At 46.2% G+C, this 13,464-nt stretch overlaps 1 protein-coding gene across 1 annotated transcript in view; it reads right to left on the bottom strand.

The window, feature by feature from the left end:
* Positions 1-203: 203 nt before the first annotated feature.
* The window catches only part of CD244 (CD244 molecule), a 28,821-nt gene continuing 15,560 nt past the window's right edge, over positions 204-13,464 (bottom strand). Inside the window, exons 2-9 of the mRNA XM_061185829.1 lie at positions 9,741-10,079; positions 9,376-9,651; positions 7,818-7,925; positions 7,305-7,372; positions 5,101-5,154; positions 2,952-3,017; positions 1,466-1,522; positions 204-333 (exon numbers count right to left, since the gene is read on the bottom strand). Coding sequence (XP_061041812.1) covers positions 253-333; positions 1,466-1,522; positions 2,952-3,017; positions 5,101-5,154; positions 7,305-7,372; positions 7,818-7,925; positions 9,376-9,651; positions 9,741-10,079 — 1,049 coding nt within the window. The 3' untranslated portion in view covers positions 204-252. The remainder of the gene's footprint in view (positions 334-1,465; positions 1,523-2,951; positions 3,018-5,100; positions 5,155-7,304; positions 7,373-7,817; positions 7,926-9,375; positions 9,652-9,740; positions 10,080-13,464) is intronic.

Here is a 13,464-nt window from a genome sequence, read left to right as displayed (position 1 = left end):
CTTGGATTGCTGAGTCATTTTTTGGAAACTACCCAATATCTCTACCCATTCTTGTCCAGTCTGTGGGTTGAGATAGTATTTAACAGCCTTGCTCCTATAATGGCTGTTAGCAATCATTTTCAAAACAAAATATAGACCATGCACAAACTCTCGTATCCTCTCCAGACTAGGAACCGCTCTGCAGAGAGTCATGTGGTGTCATCCACTGTGACAGAAGCAGAACTGTAAGAAAGGTGAGAACAGCTGCGGCAACTAAGGATATACACCGAAGTTCTCCAGCTCCCTGCGGCTCAGTCGAGCAGGGTTCTCAGCTTTGGATGCTCTCTTTCCCACCTGCAGAAGAAGAGAACTTCAGACCCTCCCACTAAGAGATCCTTATAACAACCCTGTGGGCTGTGAATTATTATCCCGATTCACAATTCATAAGAAAAGGAAGCTCAGATGGCTAAGGCAAATAATTCAGGGTCAACTACTAGTAAGAAGTAAAGGAGGGGCTTGAATCCAGTTCTTCTGGCTCCATTTCTAGTGCTTTTTAACCACACCACCCCTCTTCGTGACCCACCTAGATTGCCTTGGCCCACATGGTGTCCTTTACAACCCTGGCCTGTCCAGCTGGCTTTAATGTAGGGCCGCAGCTCAAGTGCCAGAAATTCCAGCAGGCACCCATCTACCCTCTCCCTTGTGACCAGGGGCAACACCTTTACCAGGCCACAGGTGGAAGCTCAGGTGTTAACTGAGGCTGATGGGCGGGGTGCTCTCCATGCCTTAAATTCTCTGGGTATAAATGGGAAGTATAATTATACTACCTCATGGTATTCTGTGAGGATTAAATAAGATAGTTCACATGAAGTCACTGGCAGGCTAATATATATATATATATATATATATATATATATATATATATATATATATATATATATATATATATATATATATACACATATGCAATAAACCTCCAATAAACGTTGAGTCCCTACTTTCCATTCCCTAAATGGCCTAATGGGAATCAATTTGGCCACCGGGCTCGTTGGTCTCTTTTGTGCAGTGTCCATCCCAGCAGCAGCTGAAATCACCTATGTCCTGGAATTATTCCCAATTACTTACTAATGGGAAAATCATTTAGATTCATTTATCCTCCCTTCTCTGCTCCCCGTTCCCCAACACACACATACCCGTGGAAGGGAGAGATGTCCAGTGTGTGGCACACAGCTGGGAAACTAGCCTGGGGATAGCCCTAATTTAAAACTCTATCTCCCCAACAGGAGTCAAACTCCAAAATATGATATGATCTTGGGTTAGACCATCACTCTCCTTGAACCTCAGTTTCTTCATCTCTAAAATGAAGATTTGGATTAGAAGATCCCTAAAATCCCTACAACCCTGAGACTCTATGGATGACTTTTCACACGTGTATGACTTCAGGGCTATGCTATGAGCACTAAACCCATTCAGAGGAGTTCCTTACCTCTTCATAGACAGTTTTATTGAAGGAAGTGTTGCGGTTCGTCTTCTTGGATCCAGACTGGAAATTCAGAGGGTAAAGAGTGCTTAACTTCAAGTTAAGAAATGTCCCACTCCTAACTGATGTGAGAGGTCCCAAAGGAGACTCAAAGCCCAGAAAGTCCCTGAAGTATCCCCAGCCAAAAGCGAATAGAATTTCCTACCCCAGGAGTAAACAATGGTGTTTACGGTTTCCAAAGAAGGCACAGTACATACTTGCCTATGATATGATATTTCTGAACCAAAAGAGTTTAGTATCCCACACCCACATACCCCTAAAATTCGCACATACACACATTCCCAGCACACACACACCCACACCCTTCAGACAAACCTAATACAAACACTGCCTCAAACTGTGTATCTTTTCAACACATAGCATACATACCCACCTTAGTGTAAACAATTCTGGCACATACATAAGTACCAATCCTAGCACATACCCTGAACATGGTGAAACACTGGAGACAGTGCAGGAACTCAGAAGCACTTTCAGTAGTATACAGAGCCTTCATAACGTAATACAAAAGCATGTGATCATGGTGCGTGTGACCATCTATATGTCCATAAACTCTAGTGTATAATTTAAATATGAATACCTCTCATAGTAGAATCCAAGTTGATTTAATGACTTATTAGAAGGAGGGTGAGTGAAAAGTCTAAAAATCTTCCCAAACCTCTCCCCCATTTGACACAAACACAGGATCCCTGACACACATGAACTCAACACTTCCACAGTTTGGCAGATTCCAAACTTCCCATACTACCATGGTAAGGTTTTGGCTTCATACTGTGACTCCAGCCTTGGAGTTAACATTCTTCCCACCCCCCCACCCCCCAAGGTGGAAATATGACCATGGGTACTAGGATGTCCCACTTTGTGGTCCCAGGCACATGTAACAGCTGTGAGCTCAGCTTGGAGCAGGATTCAAGGAGACCGTGATGGGTTGCCTCGGTCTGGAGACCTCCACCAGCAGGTGACTGGCCAGAACCTTTGTCTGATTCTCTGAAAGTCAACACTGTTTCTCTCTAGGTCCAGTCTACTCCTCCAGTTCCAGGTTATATGCCCCTGCCTTGGAAATGACTCCAGTATCTCCCACCATAGCCTCAGTTGGTCTAATGAGGGCTCTGTGGTCCTTCTGCACAAAGCACCTCCTTTCTGTCTTTGACGGTCCTCCGCCTCCCACAGAAACTCCTATAGAATCCACTCTTCTCCTAATCTCAGAGCTGTTCTTTTTCTCCAGACAGAACCAGAAAGGCATTTCTAGTTGACCCATTAACATTTAAACACAGTCATTGAACACAAGCTACTCAGATACACACAGTGGAAGACAACTCACTCAGAAGTACACACACATACACACACACACACCCCCTCTGCAAACACATGCCTGCATATGCACAGGCAAAATACATATCTGCGTAAAGAGCACCCTGTGGAGAAGACTTACCTTCCAGGAAGACTGTACTAATGAATACAATGTATTTGCATTATCTTGTGATGTGGAAGCAGAAGACTAAAGAAAAGAGAAATAAAACCATTTCAGAAGCAGAGATCCAACACAACCCTGGGGAGGCAGGCATCTATCTCTTCCATTCCTCCCCTTCAACCTTGCCCAGACAGCAGCTTAAGTGTTAGTGAAAAGAATCCTGGACTAGTTGGGAGGTCAGACAACCTGAAAGCTAGTCCTGCTCTGTTATTAAAGACAACTGCTATTTTTTGAGTGCTTACTCTGTATATGCATTCTCCCCTAACCCTTATAACACTCCTACAAAATAGGAATAATCATAATTTGCCCCATTCTACAGATGAGACTCCAAAAGGGTAAATAGCCCAAGTCAGAGAGTGTGCTCACAGTAGAAGCGGGATCTAAACCTCAGACTCTCCAAGGTTCTTTCCTCAACACCTCAGTGCCTCCCTTTGACATCATGCCTTCCCTCTCTGGACCTGAGCCAGGTGTCCTCAAAGGCAGGTAACCATCCTCTTTTTAAGATGCTCCAGAGGAGAAATCTCATTCTCACCATCATCTCAGTCTAAGAGGATTTCTTCCTTGCATTTAAATTCCTCTTGTTGGAATTCAATGTGACTAAAGCCAGAAAACTGCCAGATATCAATGGCCCTTACATCTCTCTTTGACTTTGACCCATTATCAGTGAATCACGTTATCTTAAGGGGAGCAGAAGTAGGCAACACCCAGCTTGGGAATTCCAGAGTGGCTCTGAGGGGTCGGGCACCTTCCTTCCTCCTTTCCTCCTTCTCTTCCATTTCTCTCCTCTCTTCCTCTCCCCTCCATTGCCTTCCCTTCTCCTCTTCCCCTTCCCTTTCTCCTCTTCCCTCTTTTCTTGATCTTCCTCTGAAGCTTATCACAATTCTCCAGGAGTTTTCTTTGCCCTGCAGCCTAGCCACCAAGCTGAAGAGGTTGCTGCTTCAAGTCTTAATTCTTTAAAACATAAATAGGTAAAATAATGTCATTTTTATCATTTTTACTGGCCACCAGGGGGCAGTGTTTCCTTTGCGAGAGATGCCTCAGCAGTCTGGGTTATCAATACAGTCATTTTAGTAGTCAATATTACAGGCTCCTTCTCCAGTTTATGGGTGAAATTCCACAATCCCAGAATGTTAGAGATGAAGTAGGTAGAGGTGGAGTGAAGACTCGGAAACCATTTGGCTCAGCTTTGCCGCAACACAGCTGTGTGGCCTTGAGCACGTTCGTTAACCTCTGAGTTTGTTTCCTCATCCACGAAATGGGGTTTTTTTTAATTTATTTATTTTTGGCTTTGTTGCTGTGCACGGCCTTCCTCTAGTTGTGGCGAGCGGGAGCTACTCTTCGTTCTGGTGCACGGACTTCTCATTGCAGTGGCTTCTCTTGTTGTGGAGCATGGGTTCTAGGCACACTGGCTTCAGTAGTTGTGGCATGCAGGCTCAGTAGTTGTGGCTTGTGGGCTCTAGAGCGCAGGCTCAGTAGTTGTGGCGCACTGGCTTAGTTGCTCCGCGGCATGTGGGATCTTCCTGGACCAGGGCTTGAACCCGTGTCCCCTGCATTGGCAGGCGGACTCGTAAACACTACACCACCAGGGAAGTCCCCGAAATGGGGTTTTTATTAGACCTGCTTCATGAGGTTGTTTTGTGACATTCAATTAGAAAATAGACATGTTACGTGCTTAATAAATGCTATTGTTAAGTCATAATTAGATAAAAGAGAACAACACAGATGCATTCTCTCCTGAAAACAGGTATAATCAAGGGCAGGAATAAAAAGTACAAGGCCCCCAAGTATTGGAAGCAACAGGGAGGGAAAACAGAAGTTGAGTCCCCTGACAAGTTTCCTCCTCCCACTGACTTTATCTGGACCACACTTGCTACCAGGCATGGAAGAGAAAAGAATGTCTGCATCAGACTTTCCAGCTCTGTTCAGCTGTCAAGACATTCCAGAATCACACTCATCTTTACAAACAACTTAATGCAGCTGAGGCCAAGCTGTCTTCCAGACTCCAGGAGCGCCAAGGTCTTACTCTGCCATTCAAGGGTGTGAGTGTCTAGGGGGCATTAGGAAGCCTCATGGACAGGTACAGAATGGATTTGAGAAACCAGAGTGGTACCTGGGACTGGATCATGGAGTAGATGGTGTGCCCTTCTCCAGGGGAATTCTGCTCCTGCACAAGAGATAGTAAAAGGACATACGGTAACGTGAGCAGACAGCTGTGTCTGTCTGAATTTGGATCGAGTTGGGGAGGAACAGCATAAGAAGAGGCGCTCCCAGGAACCTGGGAGGGAGGTGGTCTTTGAGCATCTCAGGATAGGGAGAGACAGTAGGAGCGACTCACCGTGCAGCAGTTAGTGTCAGAAGTGAGGAACCTCCCAAGTGTGAAAGAATTGCATCGAGTGACCCTGCCCAAAGGGTCTCCTGTCACTTGCTTTACTTTGGTAACTTAGAAACTTGCCTTTGCTGACTTTCTGACTAAATTTGCCACATAACTACTGATAATGGGCAGAGCTTTGGGTGGGGCTCTAATCTGAGCCTTACCTATAAAGGACACAAATTCAGGGACTCTAAATGTTCTAAAGCCCCCTCTCTAGATCCAGCTTTGGTGGCCAGCTTGCCTTTGGCCTCAAGCCAGCCTCTGAGCAGCTGTGGTGCTGGGTGGAGCCCTGGACCAAGGCCAAAGGCAGGGAGCACACGCCCTTCCTGCTTCTCTCTTCAGTCCTGTCCCACGGGAGACTGGGGCTGGAGGCATTTCATGCTGCTCGACCCCGAACACAGACTGCCAGGCTAGGCTCTGGGGGAGAGCCCATGGAGACCATTAGAGTCCATTAGACAAGGAAGAAGCTGAACTCCCCAGAAGAAGGAAGACGCTAAGAGGAGCAGAAAAACATCAGCCGTGCTTGGAGGCTGGAGTCGCTGGCATCTGGCAAGAAACAGGAGTTTGTGCTTTTCTCTTCTGCCCAGACCTGAGTGAAGTGTCTCCAGAAAGGTCAAAGCTGGGACCCAAAGTGAGACCACGTGAAGCTTAAGATTTAGGCCTTCAAGCAGAACCTTGGGGACAGTAGGGACAGGCCATGGAGAGATGTGGCCACAGAGGGAGGAAGCCCTGAGTCAGATGCAGAGTAACAGACCTGAATCCCCAAGAGGTCTCTCTTACTCTGAGTAGTTATTTTCCTTTGTCTTCTCCTCCGTTTACTTAATCTAAAGTCACCTTCATTTTGTTGGGGAAGAAAGGCTATTTTTACTGAGCATTTGGGCATCCGTGGCTGTAGGAAGATGCACTTGCTCTCAGGAATTTGTACCAGCATCCAGTAATGATGGGAGAAACAAAGTCTCCTTTTGTTTTTCATGCCCCAATATTCCATGGGTGGGGCAAGGAAACAGGCCAGGGGAGCCGCACTGATTCCTAATTCCCACTGAGCCCAGACCTTTGGGATGCTGCTTCTCTGTTCTATGAGGCCTCACAGGGCCTCACACCTGTGACAAGGGAGAGTCCCACTGCTGTGACTTCCTGCCTCGCCTCCGCAGGTGAAACACCAGGAATGGGGGTGGGAAGAGGGCCCTTCCTCCCCACGCCCATCACCCTTCCCACCTGGCAGTTCAGCTGGGCACTGCCTTTCCCTGAGGCCTGTCACACATCCTGCCCTGCTCAGGGGCAGAGCAGCAGGAGGGCCCCTGCAGCCCCCTGCAGTTTCTTCCTCTTCGACACCCCTGGATGACAGGCAGAGTTGGCCACTAGCTGCAGAGACTGACCGGCCAGAGAGGTTCCCAGAGGAACTAACCTTTATGCTAACGTGGATACTCTTTCTAGCGCCTCAGCCAGACTCGGGCCTCTTCCTTCCAAAGCATTGTGAGCATAGACCACTGAGCCAGCTGTGAAACAGCTGTGCTTTGGCTGCTCAGGCTGGCCTCCTTCCCAGCCTGGGCAACGATCAAGGGACCCGCAAAAGTAAACTCGGACTTGCAGGGACACGAGACTTTGTGGTCAGACACAAAATACAAGAAGGTTGGACTCTTCATGGGGCTGAGCCTGGCTGGTAAGACAGGACAGAAATGAGGACACCAGGGGGCCATCCCTTCCCAACAGGTGCAATTCTGCACCAAATGCCCCTTCTGCCTCCTTCATTTTTTCTGCACCCCGCCCCCTTGTTTTCCTCTTTTCCTCCATGGCCAGAGCTAGGAGGCTGACGGAGAAAAGATAGATGGGGAGGACTGAGGACAATTGTCTGGTCCTCTTTGTCCCCCTGCTCTGAATGGTCATCCCCCCAAGAGCATCTCCCAGACTAGGTGAGAGAAACCGCAGCCCCTAGGGTGCCATACTTGATTTCTCCTGGTTTGCACGTTGTTGACATCTTCATAGATCGTCAGAAATTCCTCTGGTCTGGTCTCTGTGAGAGGAAAGCAAAGAAGCAAAGAAAAGAGCTGCAGGGACCTCCAGAGGGCGTCCTGTCCCGGCTTCTGCTACTGGCGGTCCTCCCTCCATCCCAGATGACCAAGACCTTGAGAAAAGTTCTAGAAAGGAGGCAGATTAGTGCTCTCCCTAGGACACCCGAAATGCACAGTGGCAGCAACCTGCCCTGACATACCTATTCCATCAGGCCAGGCAGAGTGCAGGTAAATCTGCACATTGGGGATCAGACTGTAAACATCCAGCAGCCACTCCAGAAGGCGTGAACTGGGAGAGAGGGCCCAGCAGCCACTGCTTCCCCTCCCCCAAGCACACACACACACATACCTCAATGCCCCCAAGGAAAAGCAGGTACTGTGCTCCCAGGTGCATGCCACTGGGGATGTCAAATCAGGCAACACACCTCCTAGGGACCCTCCACTTACGTGACTGCTTCCTCTTCCACCTCCGCACACAGAAGCAGGTGAGGGTGCCCAGGAACAATGCCGTTAGGAGAATCACGATGCTCACGAAAATGGACAGAAAGATGAAATCTGAGGGATATGGAAGGCACCAGGCCTGAGTGCTAAGCCCTCTCTGTTCTCCCTTCCCACTGTCTGCTGCAGGGACTGTCTCAAAACCCACACTCCTCTCTCAAGTGGCTGGTCTCCTCGCACCCTGTGAATTCACCATCAAAGTCATCTCTCTTCTCAATTGGGTGACCTCCCCTGAGTGATGCTAAGAGCCTGGGTATTAGTATCTCAGAGGCCAAGCTCGATTCTAATTCTATAAGCTCTGTGCCCTTGGGCAACTTCCTTAATTAAACTCTCTGAGCCTCTGTTTTGTCACTTACAGAAAGGAGATAATGTTATCTACACATGGGGGTTAATTATGGGGTCTAATATATGTAAAACATCTGGCACAGCAAATGTTAATCCATTCACTCTTTTGTTTTTAACTCAACAAACATTTGTTGCACACCTACTATGTGCCAGGCAAGTCTTCCATTTCACCTTCTGCTATTCTTGCTTTCACTGCTCTTCTTCATTCAAACTGTAACATTTGTGTCACACGTATAGCCTGTTATATAACCCAGCCAACATGGGGAGAAGGGAAATGAATTAAAGTTCCAGATGCCAGCTGACTAGGCTCTTTACAAACATTATCTCATTTAACCTTAACAGCAATCCTGTGAGGTACTTATTATTATCATCCCCATTTTACCCAAAAGAAAAATTGAGGCTCAGAGAGGTAATGCATCAGCCTGAGTTCACAGAGCTAGTGAATGATGAAGCCATGGCTGGCATGAACCAAACTCCAGTGTCCTTGTCACTCCACATTACTTCAGCTTGTTTTGTTTCTTTTTCGCCCATGAATGCTTAGTTTGTTGCCCCATTTGATTATAAGTTCCTTAGGTATGGGAACTGTGGGTTGTTTTTTCTTGTCATGCCCATGCTGATGGCACAGTAATTCTTTGTTTATCTAATCAATAGTGGTGTCAACTTAACTCGGGGTAACTCTTAGGGTGAGCATTAGCAAAAAAAACCCAAGAACTCTTCTAGGTACCCCCAAGATCATCCTGATGACCCTATGACGCAGAGCACTGTGTACAGCATAGTTACCTCTTGGAGAACTATATGGTTTGGGGGAGTTGTCACTCAGGAGGAGAAAGTAGATCTCCATCAGTCTCTCAGAGAAAGAAAGTAACGATCAGCATCATGGCAGGGCTGCGACTCACCAAACAACTAAGCATTCCCTACATGAAGGAGAAATGCACATCTCCCAGAAGGAGATTCTTTATTGGGATAAAATCCTTCCCAGACAAAGACAGCCCTGGCTTTATGGAAACTGTGTGCCTAGAGGCCAGGACCTCCCTGGGGAAGGCCTGCAAAGCCCTGGGGGAGGCAGCCAAGGGATCTCAGAGCCAAGTCTCCTTTGCACATGAGCCTGGCTGTGGGGTCCCACACCTTCAGCCCCTGTGACAGCGCAAAGTGCTCCACTTACTCGGGTGGGCATTCAGACAGCCCTGTGTGAGTTGGAGGGTGTGGTTTGCCCAGCTGACAGGGTTGCTAACATTGCAGGTGTATGTGTGCAAACCACTGACATCAATCTGCTCCTCCAGTTTGGTGAGGTTCTTGGGTGTCTGAATCAGCTCAGTCCCTTTATACCAAGCATAGCTCACATCACCACCTCTGGAGACTGAGCAGGATAGAGTCACTTGGCACATCCCCCTGTCCAGGACCTTCCACCTCTCCACCAGCTGGGGCTTCTCAACACGATCTGGAAGCAGAGATTCTGATCAGAAAGGGGCTGGAAATACAAGCCCTGCAGGAGTCAGAGGTGCAGCATGAGCTGTCCTGAGGACTCACCAAATACAGAAACCTGGAACTTATGTCTCCAAACCTTCCCAGTGTCTTCAGTGACCTCCAGGAGGTAGAGGCCACTGTCCTGCTGCTGAACTGCCATGATGAGAAGAGTTAAGTTTTCGCTTATAAAGCTGAGTCTATTGTTGAAATGATTTGGAGTCCAATTCAAACTCTTCCCTACATCGCTCTGGCTGGAAACATTCTTCCAAGAGTGTATCAAAAAACAGCTTGAATTTGAGTCTGGCTGCATCTTCCATTTAACAGAGTATGTCCTTATCTGTATGCTGGGGGGCCGTAACCAGACAGACTCTCCCGAGATTCCAACCACATGATCAGCAGAACCTAGGGATTATAGGAAAGAGAACCCAGGCTGGAGGTGGAAAGAAGAGATTCAAGCCTGAACACTGTGTGTTGTTAGACGTGACCTCCCTTAAACCAAGAGGATGGAAATGCATATGAGGAGCCCAAAGTCTAAGAGAACCTGAAAGTGTATCTTCCTTATCTGCCTCGCCTCCCTCCATGCTCTGTGCCCGAGTCTGAAGGGCCCACAAACCAGTAATAATAGCTAAAATCTCCTGAGTTCTTATTATGGGACAGACAGGTTTTAAACACTTTACATATTTTTACTATTTCATTTTACAATGACCCTAAAAGAGTCTTATCCCCATTTTACAGGTTAGGAAACTGAGTTAGAAAGAACTTAAAAGTAATTGGCCCAAGTTACACAGTGAGAAAGATGAGCTTAAAATCCAGTCAATTTGGCTTAGGGGACGAATTCTTAACCACAATGTTATAAATATCATATATGATGTCACTCCTTCCCTGCAGTGCTGAGGCAACCAACAGTGGCCATCAGTGACTGCTGGAAATTCTTAATGGCCAGACCTAATAAGACTAACCCTCCAAGTTGAACTAATGGCTCCCTCCTCCGTCCTCCGTCCTCATAGAACTAGATTCATAATCCTTTCTTGTAGCACTTTGCTCATAGGATTGTGGTCTTTATTCATTAGTGTTTGCCAATTTTTTAGTTACTAGAAAGTATCCACAGGATCACGCCATAGAAAACAAATAGAGAAAAATAAAACTATATTGCCAAGGCATATCCTAGCACATCCCTCTCTAAGGACCAAGATGGGGGTTAATGACTGTGACAATGTGACATAGAGCTGCTTGTCATTGCCTACCCCAGAGTACCCCAGTGCAATCAATGAAAACAAGTGGAAATCCCTGTGGCCATTTTTGGCAGGGAAGCTATGTGGCATGGCCCAGTGGATGCTGGAGATAAAAAGGTCTATCTGGGCGGGTTGAAAAGGGTCAGGGAGAATTTGGAGGAGAGAATAGAAGAAGGAGATAGTTATACAAACAGATCTGTTAAAATGGAGGACATTGAGAAAAGAGCGATGGAGAGAGATCTTTAGATGTCCACATGCATTATAAATACACTCACTCCTAACCATACCTTCATGTCAGCATTTTCTCAAGAGACTAAGTAAATAATTAAAGGACTCGTAATTACTATCTGGTTAATATAATATGTTCCTCTGGTTTGACACTCCTAAGAGTAAAACACATGAGGTACCTATTCATATTCCCATGATTTGAACTGGCTGTGCTCATTACCAAGCCAAAAGCAGAGACTGTGATATACATCTCTGTGACTTTGTCTCTTGAGGTCCTAGCACTGCCTAAAGATGTTGAGAACAAAGGTGAACAGAAAAATAATTACTAAACCTACAAAAACAACATGAACTGTCATCACCAATTATTCAGTCTTTACTGAGTCCCCACTGTAATGAGGACCCTGAAAAGGCAGGGCCTCTTCATGTATAAGATATGGTTCCTGACTCCAGAGAATTTGTGATCTGGAAATAGAACATGCTTTCATCCCACAGCATACACTTAAAGGTTGAGATACATAATCATCTAAAGAATTCTAATTCTGATAATGGAAGACCAGATTAAGACATGCTAACCAATGCTCCCACTGAGAATAACTAGAAAAAACGGGCAAAGTATAAAAGCATGTTGTTAATGGCATCAGAGAGCTAATAAAGCAGTATAAAGTTATAGGGCCAAGATCTGGAAGAAGGAAACTCAGAGAGGTGGAACCAGAATTTTTGACTGTTGCTCCTTGGACACGTCTTCTGAGTCCATAAAAAGCAGCTGAAATGCTGAGAAGCTAAGCAGAGCTTACAATAAGCTTAAGAAACGAAGAGAACATGGAGTTCAGGAACCTCTTGATAGGAAGTGGGTATACCTAAAATCCAGCAGATTTGGGGTTGGTACCATAAAGGTCTACACACTAAGAGTAAGGGTGAACAAGAAATAGTCCAGGGACTTCCCTGGTGGCACAGTGGTTAAGAATCTGCCTGCCAATGCAGGGGACACGGGTTCAAGCCCTCGTCCTGGAAGATCCCACATGCTGCAGAGCAACTAAGCCTGTGTGCCACAACTACTGAGCCTGCGTGCCACAACTACTAAAGCCTGCTCACCCTAGAGCCCTTGCTCCGCAACAAGAGAAGCCATCGTGATGAGAAGCCCGCACACCGCAACGAAGAGTAGCCCCTGCTCGCCACAACTAGAGAAAGCCCACGCGCAGCAACAAAGACCCAACACAGCCAAAAATAAATTAATTAATTTATTTATTTATTAAAAAAAAGAATCTGCCTGCCAATGCAGGGGACACCGGTTCGATCCCTGGTCCATGAAGATCCCACATGTCATGGAGCAACTAAACCTATGTGCCGTAACTACTGAGCCTGCACTCTAGAGCCCGCAAGCCACAACTAGTGAGCCTGCGCTCTACAACTACTGAAGCCCACACACCTAGAGCCTATGTTCCACAACCAGAGAGGCCACCGCAATGAGAAGCCCATGCATCCCAATGAAGAGTAGCCTCCAGCTCGCCTTAATTAGAGAAAGCCCAGGTACAGCAACAAAGACCCAACACAGCCAAAAAGTTAATAAGAAAGAAAAGAAATAGGCCAGCTCTCACAGAGATTGAAGCCCAGTTTTGAATAATTTCAACCCTGAATTGGATTAACATTATCTAATATCTCTAGTATTTCTAATCTGACTACTAGAGGCAAATATAAATTATTCCTGGAAGAAAATAACAAAAACCAGCACATTAAACTATTTCTAAAATTTTTCATACAACAATGTCCAAAATGAAATAAAAAAATAAACAGGCATAAGAAGAGGAAACATGTCCAAAAACCAAAAGAAAAAATAGAAATAAATCCAAGGGACATCTAGATAATAGTGTTATCAGCCATAAACTTTAAAGTAATTTTGTTTAACATGTTCAAGGAAATAAAATATGTTTGAGAATTACAGCAGAGAACTAGTGTGATAGAAAGCAAAATGGCCATGCTCCCTGAAATGTGACTTGGCAGCTCCTTCCATCATCAAGAGATAGAGTTCACTTTCCCATCTCTTGTAACTGGGCTGGCTTTCTGAACAGAATGCAGTAAAAATGTTGTTGTGCCAGTTCTAAGCCTAGATCTGAAGAGGCCTTGCACATGCCTCTTGGAATGTGCCTCTACGTGTTCTCTTGGCATGTTGTCTAGCTGACATATAAACAAGACTCAGATAGCCTCCTGGAGGATGAGAGATCACATGCAGCAAGCTGAGGCCTTCTTAGATCAGTCGTCCCCAGTCAATCTGGCAGCTGACCATATATGCATAATGGTGCAAGCTGAAATGAAAATAATGACCCAGCTGA

This window comes from Eubalaena glacialis, chromosome 3 (genome assembly GCF_028564815.1).
Source record: "Eubalaena glacialis isolate mEubGla1 chromosome 3, mEubGla1.1.hap2.+ XY, whole genome shotgun sequence".
Classification (NCBI taxonomy): Eukaryota; Metazoa; Chordata; class Mammalia; order Artiodactyla; family Balaenidae; genus Eubalaena; species Eubalaena glacialis.
This window is presented reverse-complemented; position numbering and strand designations above follow the sequence as displayed.